The sequence below is a fragment of the Nicotiana tabacum genome, unplaced genomic scaffold, assembly GCF_000715075.1.
Source record: "Nicotiana tabacum cultivar K326 unplaced genomic scaffold, ASM71507v2 Un00095, whole genome shotgun sequence".
Taxonomy (NCBI): Eukaryota; Viridiplantae; Streptophyta; class Magnoliopsida; order Solanales; family Solanaceae; genus Nicotiana; species Nicotiana tabacum.
In genome coordinates, this window is record NW_027438333.1 from 182,583 (window position 1) to 202,312 (window position 19,730).

The following is a 19,730-nucleotide window of genomic DNA, read 5'->3' on the forward strand; positions in this document are numbered from 1 at the left end:
GCATGATAATCGAGAATATAATGATAGGGCGACAACCAGTTCATGCCCAAAATAATATCAAAATCTACCATACTGAGCAATAATAGATTGACTCTAGTCTCAAAACCATTAATAATAATTAAACACGGCCGATACACACAGTCAACAATAATGGAATCTCCCACGAGTGTAGACATATATATAGGAGAACTTAGAGAATCACAGGATACTCCCAAATATAGAGCAAAATAAGATGATACATAGGAATAGGTGGAGTCCGGATCAAATAAGGCTGATGCATTTCTATGGCAAACCGGAATAATACATGTGATAATTGAGTCAGATTCAACTACCTAAGTCCTAGCTGGAAGAGCATAATAATGGGCTTAGCCTCCTCCTATAGGGCGGCCCCTACCTGCTTGAGCTAGCTGTACAGGTGGAGTGGAAACTAGTGCAGTAATCATGGTATGGGAAACCTGAGGGCCTTGTGGAATATGTAGGGCCTAGGAAATCTGTGGAGGTGCACCCCTCCTAAACTTGGGGAAATCTCGTACCTGCGACAAGTGTCACCACACTAGAAACAAGCTCTCAGAGGGCGTGGATGCTGGAAATGGTCCGGGCTTGATCGGCTGGACTGACCGCTGAAAGCACCACATGCAGGAGGTATACTAGACAATGGCGGAGCATAATCAGGGACCTGAGGTATGGGAGTAGTTGGAATACAGCTGGAAGTACTAAATGAATAGGATGGCTCACATAACCTCTATCATGACGGATTGCGGCTGGGGCATGAGAACTGTTATATGTGCCAGAATCTCGAGGTCTCTTAGCCTCCCTTTCTTCTCTTTCCCGGACCCGCATACCCTCTAATCTCCTAGCAATTGCCACTACCTACTGGTATGTGATGTCCATCTCCAGCTCTCGGGCCATAATGAATCTGATATTAGGGTTGAGCCCCTCGATAAATTGACGAATCCACTCTCTAACAATAGCAACCAAGGCTGTGCATGCCTGGATAAATCACTGAACTGGACTATATTCTCCGAGATAGTCATAGAACCCCGAAGCAACTGCTCAAACTCTATGTGCCATGCATCTCTTAGACTCTAGGGAACATACTCCCTCAACAATATATCCGAGAACTGAGTTTAAATGAGTGAAGCTGCCTCGGTAGGACTACCCAACTCATATGCACACCACCATTGATAAGCCGCTCCCCTAAGCTGCAACGAGTGAAAGAAACCCCACTAGACTCCATAACACCCATAGTACGAAGGATGTGGTGGCATTACTCAAGAAAACCTTTGGCATCCTCTGACGCCAATCCGTTGAAATTAGGAGGGTGGTGCTTCTTGTACCTCTCGAGCCTGAGCTGCTCCCCTCAGAAACTGCTACCCTGACCTCGGGTTATACCAGGACAACCAGTTGCACTGGTATGACCCCTGGAACATGGTCAACCTGTACCCATGGGTCTGGGGTACGGGCGGCGGGAGTCTGTACTCCTACCCCGGCCTAAAATGTGGCAGGAGCAAGTGGAGTCAACCCTGCCTGAGCTAGAAAGCTAAACATGCTCAAAAACTGTACAAGAGTCTCCTGAAGTGCAGGGGTAGTAACAGGCATCTCAAGTGCCTGCTCTCCAACTGGAGCTACTGGTGGCTCTTCTACAGCAGCTCGTGCAGGTGATTTGGCTGCACCACGTGGTTTTCCTCGGCCTTTGACTCGGTCTCTACCCCAGCCCCGACCTCTCATAGATCCAATAGGGGGCACGAGTGTCTGATCATCGGATCCAGTTGTGCGTATCCTCACCATCTATGAGAGAATATAAAGGCAATGGTTTAAAATTTCAAAGTCAACAACTGTGTACGATAAAGAATCAAAGAAATGAAGCTTTTCCTAATATTTCCATAGCCTCCCAAAGACAGATACAAAGGTTTCTGTACCGATCCGCAAAACTCTACTAAACCTGCTTATGACTCATAACACCTATGAACCTAGAGCTCTGATACCAACTTGTCACGACCTAAATTTCCCTCCGTATGATATTATGACGGCACCTAGTCTGTAAGACTAGATAAGCCTATTACCATGCGGAATAATTAAAATAATAAAAAAATACTTTTAAAACTTCAACACATATAGAAATTCCCAAAACCCGGATAAATACAAGTCACAAGCTCTAAAGAAGTAATACCAAATATCATTATAAATCTGAGTGTAATATGAATAGGGAAAACAACATAATAAGATAGAGAGAGACTCCGAGGTCTGCGGACGCTGGCAGATATACCTTGAAGTCTCCACGTACAATCTAACTCACTGATACATGGGCTGGTAGGAAGTACCTTGATCTACGCAAAAAAATGTGCAGAAGCGTAGTATTAGTACACCATAGCGATACCCAGTAAGTGCCAAGCCTAACCTTGGTAGAATAGTGATGAGGTCAGGTCAGGGCCCTATTGGAATAATAAAAAAAACAAGGCAGAAGATATAATAATATAATGAAAATACTAAGAATTTAATAGTGAGAAATTACAGAAAAGTAACAACACATCACATAAGAGTAAACAACAGGGGGCGCTCCCGAGAAACCGTCTCGTAGTCCCAAAAGTAAATGCTTAACATGGGATTCCCCGAGGTACCACCTCATATATGCAACGGGGATCTCCCAAGGTACAGCCTCGTAGTACCAAAAGTAAATATGTGATAGGGGATCTCCGAGGCACCGCCTCGTAGTCCCAAAAGTAAATATGCGACAAGAGATCTCCCGAGGTACCGCCTCACAGTCCTAAAAGTAAATATGCAATGAGGGATCTCCGGAGGTACCACCTCGTAGTCCCAAAAGTAAACACACACAACTCAAAATGGATGGAAATAACAATTAACAGCAAGAAAGCTTACAGTTTAAGACTAAATTCAAGTCAAGGAAAAATAGGAAATCAATTAAGCATGTTGTACAGATTTCAAATAAGCAATTAAGACATGTAGACATATGATATTAGGCTAAACAGGATAACTACATATGCTGGTACAACTCATTTAAGATGTAACAGCTTACTGCTCAGTAAAAACCAGATTTTAATGCATAGGCCAAGAGCATGAAGTCCCCCGTCTGCCTCACTCTTCTTTGTGAATGTGATTGCCCTCTCGGGTTCGCAATACACACTCGCCCAAACCTTCGTGAATGCGTTGTCCTCTTCGCGAACGCGGAGAACAAATCTTTGCCTGCCTGCAGGTACTCTTCGCAAATGTGAGACCTCCCTCGCGAACACGAAGAAGGAAACCAGTAGCAGCAGGTTTAGCAGTTTCAAGATTCCAAAATGCGTCGAACATCATCCGAATTATACCCGAGGCCCTCGAGACCTCAACCAAACGTACCAACAAGTCCTAAAATACCATACGGACTTAGTTGAAACCTCAAATTACATCAAACAACGTTAAAATCACGAATCATACCCCAATTCAAGTTTAATGAAACTAAGAACTTTCAACTTCTACATTCCATGCCGAAACCTATCAAATCAAGTCCGAGTGACATCAAATTTTGCATACAAGTCGTAAATGACATAACCGTGCTATTCAAATTTCCAGAATCGGATTTCGATCCCGATATCAAAAAGTCAACTCCCCGATCAAACTTCCAAGCTTAAATTTATGTTTTAGCCATTTCAAGCCTAATTTAACTACGGACTTCCAAATAATTTTTTGGACACGCTCCTGAGTCCAAAATCACCATACGAAGCTATTGAAATTATGAAAATTCTATTTTGGATCGTTTACATATAAATCAATATCCGGTTAACCTTTTCAGCTTATGTTTTTATCTTGGAGACTAAGCGTCTCAATTCATTTCAAAACCTCCCCGGACCTAAACCAATTATCCCGGCAGTCGTATAATAACTGTAAAGCACAAAATAAGCAGTAAATGGGGGAACGAGGCTTTAATAATCAAAACGATCAGTCGGGTCATTACAGTCAGTTAGTCACACAAATTTAACTAGCGACCATATAAACACATCATCTCATTTAAGGAGGAAATACCCCTTCATCTAATCTACGCGATATGCCTATTGAATACACCAGTTAACATCATATACAATTAAAATATTTATTTTACTTTGTATACCTACTTTATAAATTTAATTTACCATGTATACCTACCTTATAAATTTATTTTATAATATATACCTATTGTCTTCCAAAATAGATTATTGTGTATTCCAAATTAGAATATTATGGTATATTTTAGTTTAAATATTGTATTCCAAAATAAGAATACTGTAACATGTTTATTTTAAATATTGTATTCCAAATTAGAAAATTATCGTATGTTTGATTTGGTATTGTTTTCTAAATTAGAATGATATAGTATGTTTGGTTTGAATATTAAATTCAAAATTAGAATACTGTAGTATGTTTTGTTCAGATAGTGTATTCCAAATTAAAATATTGTCGTTTGGATTATATTCCAAAGTAGAATATTATGATACGTTTCAGAATATAAGGAGGTATAGCATGTAATATTTTTGGAATATTTGACGTAATTTCAAAAGTTAGGTATATCATGAAAGTGAGTTTTACAAATGGGTATATCATGTAACTTCCCTTTTTACAATGTTGAAATTAAGGCCCCGTTTATTCATAATTTTTTTTCGTTTTTTCAAAATAAAATTTCAAAAATATGTTTGCCATAAAAATTTCTAAGTTTTTGAATTTATTTTGAAAAATGAGTTTTTCAAAAAAAATCACCTTTTTAAAAAAATTTAGAATTTTTTTTCCCACTCACAAAACTACAATATTTTTTCAAGTGGACATATTCCCACTCACAAAACTACAATATTTTTTCAAGTGAAATATATGTCCAAACATAATTTCAAATTCTAAATACTATTTTTCAACTTAGTTTCAAATACTCTTTTTTCAAAAATTGTATTTTTTATGTCCAAACGCCTATTAAGAAAGTGTCTTTTTATATCTTTTATGTGTATAAGATAGATCTCTTATGTGTAAAAGTAAATCTCTCATATATAAAAAAGACGGTGGGATCATAAAACTAAAAAACAAGTTTGTAATGACTCATAAAACCATTTGACCTCTCATATAAGTGTGTCTTTTGAACACAAAGTCCTACATGGCATACCACCTATTGTTTATTACTCCTTTTCTTTTAATTTACGCGATACGCTTTTTTTATTAATCTGTTTTAAAAGCACAACTTTGTATTTAAAAATAATTTAATTTAAATTTTTTATTTTATCAATTTTACCATAAATTTTAAAAATGTTTATTTTTTTCCAAATTAAACTAGGTCGCATCAATTAAAATGGAGGGAGAAGTAGTAATTTTTGAGAGAGAAGTTTTTCTACAAGTTGTTGAGTCAGCTCTTCTCACAATAAAAATATTATATTCCAAATTCACCCTTATTTCCATCAAATTGTCATCACCATTGTTTTAACCCAAAAAAGAAAAAAGAAGTCCCAAAATTTTTAGCTCATTTGTGTTGTGTTTTCTTCTTCGTCTCTCTCATATTAGTGTAAAGAACAGACACGTCCGCTGCCCAACTTCACCATCAAAATTCAAAATATAACCTATTAAAAGACACACCTCAGACGAAGTGAAGTATTTATATAGTCACTCTAATTAAGTTTGAGTAGCTAACTGACGATTTATGTTAAGTTTAAGGGTAACTCTAGTCTAGGTAGTTAGCCCATGAGAAATAACTAGTGGATTAAAAAAACTGTTAATTATATTGTAAGAAACAGGAAAAAAAAAGTGGGATTGCAAAACTAGTTGGCTAATTTTGATAAATATAACCACTATAAACACCACGGTAAAGGTTGAAAGCAGATAAATATACATTGCAAATGAACTCTTTCGGTGTGAAACTTGCTTTAGTCAAATTTCACGCCGGAATGAGAGGGGAAAGTTAGGGCACTAAAGCAAATACGGATTCAGAATTTGAACTATATGGATTCAGTTTTAGGGATTTTAGCATTGAACTATTATATCTTTAAATTTATGGGTTCAGACCTACAATTTGTTGAAATTTAATGAACTTTTATACATAAATCTATGCTCCTCCGCGTGGAAAGTTATGAGTTCGAATAAACTCGTGGCCGCTACTCTACATCCGCCCCGCACTAAAGGGCGGACGCATGAATTCAACATGTTAATGCTGAAATGATGTGTTTGACAGGTAACTTATCCAAACATGATGGAATTTTTTGAGTTCCTTGGAGTTGATATGGAGATAACTGATATGTCATTTTCGGTGAGCTTAGACCAAGGCCGTGGTTGCGAATGGGGTACCCGAAATGGAATCTCTAGTTTGTTTGCACAGAAGAGGAATGTCTTGAATCCATATTTTTGGCAAATTATTAGAGAAATTATCAAGTTCAAACAGGATGTCATAAGGTACCAATAACTTATTTGTCTTTAAATATGACTTGTTACAATTAGAAATTTAGAGCACAGAGTCTTCTTTGTTGATGCATTGGATTAAAATGGACTAGATCGTTCTGTTTTGTATGCTTTCTTTATATATGTGTCAAGGAAAGAGCTATCTTCAATGAAGTTTATTTCATCACGAATACATTTCTGATCGCATTGCAGTTACCTTGAAGCACTTGACAACAATCCTGACATTGATCGCAATGAAACAATAGGGCAATTTATTAAGTCAAATGGCTGTTCGGAATTATTTCTGAAGGCTTATCTGGTGAGTGGTGACACTGCTGATTGTCGTAGTTATTGATTTTGACAGGTGTATTATGCTTTTTGTTCACTCAACAAATTGTCCTTGCTATAAGCAATTTACTCATATGTTTCACAGATTCCAATATGTTCTTCAATCTGGTCCTGTCCCCTAGAAGGAGTAATGGGCTTTTCTGCTTATTCCATTCTTTCATTCTTTCGCGACCATCATCTTCTTCAGGTTCTTCCACTCATCAACTGTTCAATTAGATACTTTGTGTGTAGATTATACCCAATTGTTAAATGCGAGAGACTGAATTTGAATGCTTACATATATCATTTTATTATATTTGTGCCTAAGGGTGATTTTGTTTCTTTTTTTAAAGCTCTTTGGTCTCTCTCAGTTGCTCACTGTAAGATGGGGATCACACATATCTGTAAACAAGGTGAATTTTTATTCTTAGATACCGCAAAGTTCTTACTATTTCCCTGAGGAAAATTTCGGGCAATTACCAAATTTCACTTTCTTGCATGATATGTTAAGCATGTGTCATCCTTGAGAGTAATATGATGGGGGACATTGAATGCAGGTTAAGGAGGCGCTGGAGAAGAGAGGCTGCCAAATAAGAACTGGTTGTGAAGTAAATTCTGTATTGACAGATGAAGAAGGTCTAGTTTGGTTTTATTTTTGGCTTGTTGCAAGAGTTTGTTGTGCTGATTATTTTATCATAATAGTAGATGGGCATATATCTGTTGGAAAACGGATAGGTTATTACCTAATGGCAATTTATTTAATGGAAAAGGCCTAAAAATGCCACTCAACTAACATAAATGGCCTATCTATGCCATCCGTTAAAAGGTCGCCCTATTCATGCCACTAACGTTATACTTTTGGCCTATTTATGTCATTGTCTACTAACAGTTCCATTTTCTGGTTTTAAATAATAAAAATCAATTTTTCGACCCCACTATTGCCACATTTCTTTATATTACTGGTTCTTCTTTACTTGACCCTACATTTCTTTTAACCCTGATTATTTATAATTAACCATGCCCAACCGGATAACATCCAACCATCTTTTAACCCAAGCCCTAATTCCTTGTCACGACACAAAATCCAACTAGTCGTGATGGCACCTAACCCAACTCGCTAGTTAAGCCAATTAACAACTATCCTATTTTATGAGATTTTTTTAGACAAATAAATGATAAAATAGCTGAACTTTAATACTTTTCCTAAGAACTGGTAGTACAAATCATGAACTTCTAAGATTTAGATTTTTACAAACTGAATTGAAATAAACACAATATCGGTTTCAAATAAATACAAATCACTGAACAATGATCTTATCAGGTCGTGACAAGGAATTAGGAGTTGGTTTCTAGCTTGTTGGTTTGTACAAGAACATGTGTTACTTAGTTTATACTCATTTTAATTTATGATATTTTTTCAAGAGAAAAAGATCTAGATAGAGTTAATTTGTTGCTTATCTAGGGAAAAAGCTTCAGTGAGCTGTATTATGTTACGAACTACTCGTGATTCTAACTGTGAAAGGAAGAAGCGTTGCAGGTTGTACCATAGATTGCAATGATGGCGCCAAAGAAGTATATGATGGATGCATAATGGCAACACATGCTCCGTACACTCTGAGAATGTTAGGGAAAGAGGCAACATATGATGAAACAAGAATACTGGGTGCATTCCAGTATGTCTATAGGTACTTTCAACTCCTTTATTTGAACACCTTGGACTTGTTTTCTCTTTAAATTTACGTTATATTTTTTTCGAAAAATACATCCATAGATTGACATCAGTAATGTGGTTTATCTTCCTCTAAAAAAGGTAATAAATGCATAGTCATGCCAGCATTTGTATTTTCTGTTACCAGATGAGCCCTATTTTGTGCTTTAGTGAAGTTCAGTTAAAATGCATGTTCGAATTGAAGAGGTTCATCTTATTGAGAAATTCGTTTTAACTTATGTCATCTTGATTGAACCATATTCAAGATATATGATGTCTAAATGTAAAATCATTTTTTCTTCCTCTATGACAGCGATATTTTCCTTCATCATGACAAAATATTCCTGCCTCGCGACCCATCTGCATGGAGTGGTTTGAACTTTCTTGGAACTACGAATAATAGAGGATGCATGACATATTGGCTCAATGTAATCCAGGTGTGTTATGGAATACAAGGATTTATGACCTTATAGAGAAATTAGAATATAATGTTCTTCAGCGGAGAGTCTTCTCTTTAATAACTGACCTCTTATTTTATGACCTGTCTAAACTTACAGAATCTTGGTGACTCAAAGCTGCCTTATCTCGTAACCGTCGATCCTCCTCACACACCAGAGCATACATTGCTTAAGTGGACAACAGGCCACCCAGTCCCCTCAGTTGCTGCATCAAAAGCTTTACGTGAGCTAGATCAAATCCAAGGGAAGAGAGGAATATGGTTTTGTGGAGGATATCAAGGTATGAATCTCCTATTATGCAGAGCATGGACAGTTTTTTCAAGATAGATGTTCCTTTGTAACCTGTAATCCTGAAGAATTCCACCACTCACTATTGCTTTTTAAATCACTTGTAGTACCCACCATAGGAAACAATATAGTTTCTGTCTCCGGATCTTTTATAGTTCTCTCAGATAGTCCATGGAAATTGGATTTTATAAGTTTGAAACTGTTTTAAGAAATAATTTTGAGTCTTCACGGATAAGATCCGACTCCGTTTCTATTTAGATAAAATAGCCCTGAGCCATCGAGACTAAGGGGACTAAACAAGCCGCCAAACTGTCTTTGCAAAGAGAACTTCATTCACTTTTTTTCTTTCCATTTCAACTTGATTCCTGTGAGTGAGCTCAACAACCTCGTGTCGTGGTTACTTCTTTTATTTGCGTAATGTTAAAGGAAAGCTACTGCTACTGCTTGTAGTTTGAGTTGTTCCAACTTTAGTCTTAGCTTCCCTCTAGTGCAAGACTTTATCATTGTTTCATTGCTTATTGATGTATATTTATTGCAATACTTCCAGGATATGGCTTCCATGAGGATGGACTAAAGGTAGTACTACTTTTGCTCAACAGATTTTGACTTGAAGTATCACCTTACTATGAAAACAATTTGAAGTGTTTTCCAGCTTTTGTTGATTAGAAGTTTACTCCTCATCAGGTGGGTGTGGCTGCTGCACATGGCATGCTTAGAAGGAATTGTAGTATTCTGGACAACCCCAAGCACATAGTACCAACCTGGCCTGAAACAGGAGCACGCCTCATTGTTACAAGATTTTTCAGAAGTTTCATTAAAACGGGATGCATAATGTGAGTGATGATAGTTTCACCTTGTATTGCTTTAATCCCAAAATAGTGGCAGATACATATCTAACAACTTGTTTATTTCTATCTATCCTATTTCTTATCCCGAAAAGGGTCAAAATTGCCCAAAATAGTTATGTCTTGCATCGCGCTACAGATGCACCGGTCTGTAGGTGTGAAACTATATATGGTGAATGAAAGTGTTAAAAAGGAGTACGGTAGACCTAAAATTACATGTAAAAATGTTGTCTCGAATGACTTATAAATCTTTGGAATCATGCAACTTAGCTAAAGGCAGGCACAATGGAGGAAAAATATCCATGCAGGTGATACTTACTAGTTAGGAATATGCTTTAAAAAATTACTTTTCTTATTATTGTTACTATTATTTATATATATTTACATTAATTTCACTGTAACTCTTATTTTATTTTGGCGTGATGAGATATGAGTTAAGCAACAAGTGAGGAGTCATATCGCCGACCCCATCTTTGTTTAAGACTGAGTCTTAGTAGTAGTAGTTGTTTCTTCTAAATGTTAAAGATATCTAGATAGTTACTTTATATTTTGCGATATACAGCTTGTTTGAAGAAGGAGGTACAGTATTCACCTTCCAAGGAACAGAGAGGAAATGCTCTCTGAAAGTTTCTCTTAGAATTCATAGTCCACAGTTTTACTGGAAGGTAAATTCAAATTCTCTTTTGTCTCCTTCATGTTATCAAGTGATAAATCCATACGGAAAAAACTAAATCCAAATCTTGACAAATTCTGTGATATAGATTGCAACTGAAGCTGACGTAGGCCTTGCTGATGCTTTTATTCATGGAGATTTCTGTTTTGTTGACAAGAATGAAGGTCTTCTTAATCTTATCATGGTGAGGAAATAAATAGATTCTTTGTAAATAGCATTTGGTTGGTACTTAGCTTCCTGAATTCTTTTACAGATACTTATTGCCAACACAGATTTGAAAGCGTCTGTTACAAGGTCTAGTAAGAAAAGGTAATAGTTTATCCTCAAGTTGAAATAAAGAAACATAAACTTCTGTTCATATGTTAAAGTTTTTCATCACTTTTCATGGCTCTAGAGGCTGGTGGACACCATTGTTTTTTACAGCAGCACTGTCATCTGCAAAATATTTCATTCGACATATTTTGAATCAAAACACCCTGACTCAAGCTCGACGGAATATCTCCCATCATTATGACCTGGTAAATAACTTGTGCGTATTATATCACCCAAAGTATGTAGGGGATATCAAATATCAGCAGTGAAATTGAAGTACTCAATCCTGCGAGTATTTTTTGCCAGTTACAGTAGATTTATCACTTCCATTTTCCTACAATTTTCTTGTCTAATAAGCATTGTTTTATTGATGTTTTGTTCAGAGTAATGAACTATTTTCACTCTTTCTGGATGAGACAATGACATATTCATGTGCAATATTCAAGGTTAGCTCTCAAATTTTTAAATCCTTGCCATTTTTTTTGTCTTCGTATGTTGAGCTACATTTTCTTTCATAATTTTTCTAGAGAGAGGATGAAGGCCTAAAAGATGCACAGCTGAGAAAGATTTCCGTTCTCATTAAAAAGGTAAGTGATCAACTATGTAAAAAGCTCTCTTGTTTCAACATAGATTTCAGTCATAATTTGATTTTGCTTCTATTCTATTTAGGCAAAAATTAGCAAGGAACATCACATTTTAGAGATAGGATTTGGTTGGGGAAGTTTTGCTGTGGAAGTTGTCAAGCAAACAGGGTGTAAATATACTGGTATAACTCTCTCCGAGAAGCAACTGGAATATGCACAGTTAATAGTTGAGCAAGCAGGCCTTCAGGTATAAATTGTACTTACAATGTTGAAGATCAAAATTTGTCTTTATATGTTGAAGATTTGAAGATTAAAATGCTTCTTTATATGTTGTATTCCCACATTTGTCTTTATATGTTACATTCCCAAATCCGAGCAACTTTAAATCTACGATTATCTATTAATATTCAATTCAATGAAATTTTTTCACAGGATCAAATTACATTTCTCCTATGTGACTATCGTCAAATGCCAAATAAGGACAAATATCATAGGATTATATCAATGTGAGCTTTTATCCTCTATATCTTAACATATTGTATTACTCACTATATGTCGAGTCAGTGTTACAGTTGAACTAATTTCATTTTCAGTGGGATGATAGAACATGTTGGTCATGAGTTTATGGATGAATTCTTTACTTGCTGTGAGTCTTCATTGGCAGAAGACGGGCTTCTAGTTCTGCAGGTATTGATCCCTTAACACAGTCCACTTTGTTCACTTTTTCCCTTAAATTTCCTTCAATCTTCTGTCGCTCTTGTTTCTTTATGATGCTTTCACAATCGTTGGCTTTCCTTAGTTCGTTTCGATGCCAGATGAGAGGTATGACGAATACAGGTATAGCATAGGCTTCATAAAAGAGTATATATTCCCAGGCGGATGCTTGCCTGCACTAAGTCGAGTAACATCAGCCATGGCTGCTGCGTCCAAATTATGGTAAGGAAGAGTTCATTTTGTGATTTTTCACTGGCATCCTTATCTATGTTATTACTTGTTTCTTTCACTTCGGTTTCTGATTGCACCACTTAGTGTTAGTCTTGTATTATCGCTTTGGTTTTCCGATGATTTGCTTGTTGCTTCTTGCTTTTATCTTTCTTGAGCCGAGGGCCTACCAGAAACAGTCTCTTTGTCTTTCTATAGGTAGGGGCAAGATTTGCGTACACACTACTCTCCCCAAGACCCAACTTGTGGGATTTCACTGGGTTTGTTGTTGTTGTTGCACTAGCGTCCTTGTCAATCTTTCAAAAGCATTTCTTTCTGAAAGCATTTGATAAATGATATAAATGCAGTGTAGTGCACCTGGAAGAGATAGGAATTCACTATTATCAGACGCTGAGATGTTGGCGGAAAAACTTCTTGGAAAATCAGAGGTAGCAACCTTTCTATGCTGAGTTAAAACTGTCTTTTTTCATGAATCATTTAGTTTGCTGCTTGATCAGTTCTAAATGCTGATAGTTGGCCATTAATAACTGTGTCACTAGCCAAATTCGTGCTTTGGGATTTGACGACAAGTTCATCAGGACATGGGAGTACTACTTTGACTACTGTGCTGCTGGATTCAAAACACGCACAATAGGTGATTATCAGGTATGGCGATAAATCTTTGAAGACACTTAAAACCAATTAATTAATGTTGAATCATATTAACTACCTCACCTAAAATCTTCCGTTATTAGAGATGGTATGATTTTATTTACGTAATTGTATTTTCAACATGACTCTTCACACTCTTCACGAGAAGACTCTTTTTTCTTGTGAAGCATAGCGATTGAACTCGAACTTAGGAGCTCTGCTTTGCTACCATGTTGAATTATGTGAACTACTTCATATAAAAACTTAGTAAATAGAGAGGATACACTTTTATTTTTCCAATTTTTGAGAAGTAAAACAACTCAAAGGATTCTTCTGTTCTTGTAGATTGTATTCTCAAGGCCAGGCAATGTTGCAGCATTTGGTGATCCTTACAACAGTGCACCTTCAACTTATTAGAGTTTCTTTGTTTGGAATGTTGGAACTTCCTTCTGGAAAATAAATTAATTCCTCAGCACAACAAGAAAAAACTAATCAAGCCAATGTGTCATTGGTGTTCGGCTACATAATAAAAATATAACATGGTGTGATATTGTTTGCTTTGGGAAAAGTTGCACGATCTTTCCCAAAAGGCATCACACCAATGTTGTGTCCAACACCTTATTGACTTATACTTTTGTGATTCTTTCGTACTGTATTCAGTAAACTCCTCTTTTCAGTTACCAATGAAAAGTTATTCAAGGAAGGAGAGATTATTAGTTGAAACTAATAAATTTTGTGTCAATTGGCTTATAAATTTTGGGGACGCGCATTTAATTGCCTTATAAAGTTTCATTGAAATATTGGCTTATAAATTTTGAGTGCGCGCATTTAATTATTAGGTGAAGCTAATAAATTCTACAGTTTTTTTAACCTAATTATTGTGTATTATTGGATTAATACACACGAGCAAAGCTAGAGTTCTAGTTGTATGTTTAAAAGATTATTAAGTAGGTGCATGTACGTACATCACCTTTAAAAGTTTAGATGATTGTTGAGCAACTTAGCTCCTACATTCAAGTGTATTAGATCATTCGACTATTCAAAATTTATTATTACACATACACACACATACAACAAAGGACTAGATTAAAAGTGCAAACGATTAACCTGTACTATATATATACACACACACATTGGGTTGCTCTAATGGTAAGCACCCTCCACTTCCAACCAAGAGATTGTGAGTTCGAGCATGGGCGAAACTACGTAGCTCCAAGGATGGTCAACTGACCACCCTTCATCAAAATTTTACACGGTATATATAGGTAAAATATTAGATTTTAGTGGTATATAACATATATTGAACACCCTTTATTGGAGATTTCGAGTTTGAACACCCTAAATAAAATTTCTGGCTTCGCCACTGAGTTCGAGTCACCCCAAGAGCAAGGTGGGGAGTTCTTGGAGGGAAGGATGTCGAGAGTCTATTGGAAATAGCCTCTATACCCCAAGGTAGGAGTAAGGTCTGCGTACACACTACCCTCCCCAGAGTGGGATTATATACTAGGTTGTTGTTGTTGTTGTATCTAGTTCTTTGCCTTTGCAATCTAGTTTGCATGGAAGTTTTCTTTTGCTAAGTATAAGAATCTATTTCATGTTAAAAATAATCTATTTTTAATTGAGTCCTTAAATTATTCATCACTATTTAATTCAATTCACCAATATACCTTGGTAAATGATAGATTTCTCAAAGAGCAATTGTTTAATAGTGTTACAAAAAATGTTGTTGTCAAAATATGTGTTTGGTTGTGTATGTCTCATATTTTTAAGAAAAAACTCATAAATAACTGAGAAATTAAAAAAGAGACAAAAATCAATATGAACTAAATCGATAAAAGCTGACTTAATTGGTTTGCTTTAGTCTAGTATTTGAAAGAAGACCTATGGTAGCGCTGAACTGTTAACGGGAACGGTTTAGTATCTAAAGTGTGCTGGTTTCATCCAAACTCTATTGTAACGGTTGTAACCATTACCGTACCTAATCTATTGCAACGGTTTAATAACCGTTGCCAAAACAACTGTTCCTGTAGGCCTATTTTCCAGTAGTTCAGGTATGGACTATGACTTTTTAGCCCGATATTGATATTTATGTCTCTCAAAGTGTATGAGCCAATTGATTGAGCAACTGATGGGATCGGTATATATGTGTCAATTAGAATAAAATAGATTTAGATAGGGTAAACATATACAGAAATATAATTGCACTATTTGGGATTACTATTTACACAAAATAAAGTGAATTACAAAAATCATAAGGTACAATTCATTTTAAGAAGTACAATATATTTAAAGTAGTTTAACATTTATTTAATTATAATATACTAATGTTAACTATATCCCAAAAGTATCATTTAAATTGTTAAAAAAAGTGACTTTAATTGTGTGGTTAAAATTGAGGTGACATTAAAATTGTTGAGCAAATTACGATCCGACTGTTTTATATGTTGGTAACTCCCAAAAGTTAGAATATATTGGTTGTCAATAAATCATCATGTGTGTATATATTAATTTATTATTGTGATATTTTAGGTTGGTAGAAGTTGATGTTGATGTGAGAAATTATTATTTTGAGATAATAATATAATGTATTTTTATAATATAAATTAAGATATTACTAAATGTATTTTTATTAGTTATTACTCTATTTAGTATTATTTCATTCAGTTTCAATTTTGATGAGATAGTTTGAATTTAGCTGTTACTGATACACTGTCTCTTTCCTTCTTCTTGTGCCGAGGGTCTATCGGAAATAGCCTCAGATCTCCATACACACTGCCCTCCATACACCCCACTTGTGGGATCTCATTGGGTTGTTGTTGTTGTTTGACTTGGCACAAAATTTAAAAACGAAAAGAAAACTTTTGAAACTTGTGGTCCTAGAAGCTTTGTGGGGCCGTGATAGTTGTATGAGTGTAAGAGCTTCTCATTACGGGTAAAATGAGTAAAATGAAAAATTTAAAGTTAAATGTGTCATTCTTTTGGAATAGACTAATAAAAAAAATACTTTATGTAAATTGAAAGGAAAGGAGTATTTATTTTTGAATCATATTGTATTTTTATTTGTTTGTATCACCGACTATATATGTCATTATAATATTTAAGTTTATGCTAATAGTTATTCATATAATTTATTCTTTTTAATTTATAGAATATAGAAGGATCGTAATATTATCCGCACATCATGCGGGTACTAATACTAGTAATTTAGAATATCAAAGGATTGACAAATCTTGAGTTTGTATTACTAGTGATGAAAAAAGTCACGAGGATATAAAAATTTGTCAGAAATTAATGGTTTCAAACAAGTCAGGATCGGCTATATGAATTCTCATTAATCGTGATTCTTTATGTAAACTATCTCAAGCCACTTATTATACGAAATAAAATGTATTAGAAGTTCTTTAATTTATAGTTTCTGCTGACATATATATATATATATATATATATATATATATATATATATATATATATATATATATAAACTCACGCATAAGATATGTATGTTTGATGACCCGGTTAGTCGTCTCATGATTTACCGCTCCGTTTTCCTCATTTCTGCTTCTTTATGCTTCGTTATCCGTGTTTTATGTGTTCGAGTTGATTGGTTTGCGTTTGATGTGGTTTTGGTAAGAAATGAGACACTTATAGCCTGTTTGGCCAAGCTGGAGAAATCAGCTTATTTTGAGAAGTGCTTTTGAAAAAAGTACTTTTGGAGAGAATCAGTTTGTGTTTGGCTAATCAGTCTGAAAAGCACTTTTGAGAAATAATTTGTGTTTGGCCAAGATTTTTAGAAAGTGCTTTTAAATGTCAAATTACGAAAAAGGACATGAATAGATTTACTTAATAATTAATATTATAAGTAAATAAATAATATCAAAAAAAATTATTACATGCAATAATAAAAAAAAAAATCATTTTATTTAAGTAAAATATGAAAATAAAATTAAAAAGTACTTAATTCTTTTAATATAAGTTAAATATATTAAAATTCCTTCAACAAATATAAAAGCATTCACCCCTAAAGACACTATATATTAGAAAGTTTTCTAAAAATAAGAAGAAATATTTATAAATTAATATCCTAAGTATTAGGTTTAAGGGTTATTTTGGTATATACTATATTTTGTTAAGGGTATTTTAGGTAAGAAGAAAAGCCAAAACTGCTTCTGCTTCTGCTTTTGGAAAGAAGCTACTTTTTTCTGCTTCTCTGAAACTGCTTCTGCTTCTTCCCAAAAGCACTTTTTTTCCCCAAATAAGCTTGGCCAAACACCTCAAATTAGGAAAAAAAAGTGTTTTTGAAAAGAAAAAAAAGCACTTTTTTGTGTTGAGAAACTTGGCCAAACAGGCTATTAGTCTCTTTTAAGAAGGCTTAAGTTGAAATAGTCAACCGGATGTTGACTTATAAGTTAGAGGGCTCGGATGTGAGTTCTGATGGTTCGGTTAGCTTCGGGAGGTGATTTGTGACTTTGGAGCGCGATCACAATGGGTTTTGGAGTTGTAGGGGAGATTTAGGCTTGAATTGGCGAAATTGATATTTCTGCAATTTCAGGTTGATAGGAGAGATTTTGATATAAGGGTCGGAATGGAATTCCGAGAGTTGCAGTAGCTTCGTTGTGTCATTTGGGATGTGTGTGCAAAATTTTAGGTCATTCGGACGAGATTTGATAGACTTTTTGAGCGAAAGCATAATTTAAGAGTTTTTGGAGTTCTTAGGCTTGAATTCTATGTTAAATTGGTGATTTGATGTTGTTGTAAGTGTTCTGAAGTGTTGAACAAGTTTGAACGATATTATGGGATGTGTTGGTACAATTAGTTTGAAATTTCGGGGGTCCCGGGTAGGTTTTGGAATGTTTTAGGCCGAAAAGCATAGTTGTAGTAGGTCCAGGAGGGTTGCAGGCCTCGGAAACCACCCGCGCGGTCCACACAAAAAGAAGTGCGGCCGCGGTATGTGCTGTGCAGCACAAAATGGTGTGCGGCCGCGGTGGGGAACGATTCGTTGGTCCTACTTCGGTAGCTCATATCTTTTAATATACAAGGAATTTTGAGATTATTCAAAAACAAAAGTTGTAGCCCTTTGTGTCTAGTTTCGAGAAAGGTAAAGATATCGCAATTTGGACATCTGTAAAAAAGGTTATGGCCAAAATCCTAAAGCCTGTCACTGCAGAGGAAGGCCTATGCGGCCGCGGTTGTTTTTGCGCGGACCACACTGGCTTGTGCGGACCGTGGTCGATTTGGTGTGGCCCGCGGAGGCTGAAATCTGAGGGGTACTCTATAAATATGAGATATTGGGTTTTATTTAATATTTTGACCTAGAGATCTCGGATTTTGGCAATTTTTCGAAGGTTTTTCGAGAAATTCATCGGGGTAAGTGATTTTAACTCAGATTTGGCTAAAATACATGAATCTATCACTAAATTCATCATTTAATTCGTGATTTAGGATGGAAGTTGGGAAGAAAATTGTGAAACCTTTTAAAAATGTATAAGGATGATTTGAAGGACCAAATGGTATCATAATTGGATAATTTTGGTATGGTTAGACTCGTGAGGGTATGAGGATTCTGAAAATGTAAAATTTACCCAATTTCGAGACGTGGGCCCCAGGCTCGGGTTTTGGTAATTTCGGGAATCGTGCCCTTTGTTGATTGTTTTCGCTTGGGCTTTGTTTCCTTAGCATATTGTGACATATTCGTTCTGATTTTGGATAGATTCGACGTGCGTGGAGGCCAATTCTGAGGGGCAAATGCGTCGCGAGCTAGAGATTTAGCCGGTTCGAGGTGAGTAATGATTGTAAATGATGTCCTGAGGGTTTGAAAACCTCGGATTGCACATCGTAGTGCTATATTGAGGCAAGATACGCACTGGATGATGAGTGTGAGGTCTTTTACTACTGGGGATTGTGACTTGGTCCGTCCCGATTGATGATTTTACTGCGTATTTGACTGAAATTCATTTGTTATCATCATGATTTGGGATGATTGTCATATTTGGGCTTCGTGCCAACTATTTGAACCCTTCGGGGATTTTTATCATTGTTTCCTCACTGTTTGACTTATTATTTGAACTCAGTCCTGTTGATATCTACTGTTTTACAAACTTAGCTACTTTTACCCAGATTTGAAACTTAAATGATATTTCTACATCATGTTTTGGGCTGAGAACTACTGTTTTACTAATGCCCAAGGGACTTGTGATGAGTTTTGGACTGAGTGAAGCCGAGGGCCATATGTGAGGATATGCTGAGTGATATGAGGCCGAGGGCCTGAGATACTTTATATGCCACAAGGTGGCTTGAGTGATGTGAGGCCGAGTGCCGAGTGATGTGAGGTCGAGTGCCGAGTGATGTGAGGACGAGTGCCGAGTGATGATGCCACGAGGTGGCTTGATATAGCGCTTGGGCCGTAAGGGACCCCTCTGGAGTCTGCATACCCACAGTGAGCGCGGGTACCCATTATGATCTGAGAGTGAGCTCGAGGGGCTGATACTGTTCTGAGTGATTGATACTGATCCCGAGGGGTTGATGTTGTACTGAGAGTGAGCCCGAGGGGCTGATACTGTTCTGAGCGATTGATATTGTGCCCGAGGGGCG

At 36.1% G+C, this 19,730-nt stretch overlaps 1 protein-coding gene across 2 annotated transcripts in view; it reads left to right on the forward strand.

Moving 5' to 3' along the window:
• LOC142178960 (uncharacterized) overlaps nt 1-13,839 on the forward strand; it is a 52,865-nt gene extending 39,026 nt beyond the window's left edge. Inside the window, exons 3-25 of one of the 2 annotated variants that reach the window (XM_075248779.1) lie at nt 6,173-6,390; nt 6,589-6,694; nt 6,809-6,910; nt 7,056-7,115; nt 7,260-7,338; nt 8,240-8,387; nt 8,724-8,847; nt 8,968-9,148; nt 9,704-9,732; nt 9,841-9,989; nt 10,564-10,666; nt 10,763-10,858; nt 10,928-10,983; nt 11,069-11,192; nt 11,370-11,432; nt 11,514-11,573; nt 11,656-11,817; nt 12,003-12,076; nt 12,164-12,257; nt 12,370-12,506; nt 12,860-12,940; nt 13,052-13,157; nt 13,488-13,839. In XM_075248779.1, the coding sequence (XP_075104880.1) occupies nt 6,173-6,390; nt 6,589-6,694; nt 6,809-6,910; nt 7,056-7,115; nt 7,260-7,338; nt 8,240-8,387; nt 8,724-8,847; nt 8,968-9,148; nt 9,704-9,732; nt 9,841-9,989; nt 10,564-10,666; nt 10,763-10,858; nt 10,928-10,983; nt 11,069-11,192; nt 11,370-11,432; nt 11,514-11,573; nt 11,656-11,817; nt 12,003-12,076; nt 12,164-12,257; nt 12,370-12,506; nt 12,860-12,940; nt 13,052-13,157; nt 13,488-13,559 (2,424 nt within the window). In that variant the 3' untranslated portion in view covers nt 13,560-13,839. Of the gene's footprint in view, nt 1-6,172; nt 6,391-6,588; nt 6,695-6,808; nt 6,911-7,055; nt 7,116-7,259; nt 7,339-8,239; nt 8,388-8,723; nt 8,848-8,967; nt 9,149-9,703; nt 9,733-9,840; nt 9,990-10,563; nt 10,667-10,762; nt 10,859-10,927; nt 10,984-11,068; nt 11,193-11,369; nt 11,433-11,513; nt 11,574-11,655; nt 11,818-12,002; nt 12,077-12,163; nt 12,258-12,369; nt 12,507-12,859; nt 12,941-13,051; nt 13,158-13,487 lie in introns of those variants that run through there. The other variant, XR_012707113.1, reaches the window with a different exon arrangement.
• The last annotated feature ends 5,891 nt before the right edge of the window (nt 13,840-19,730 follow it).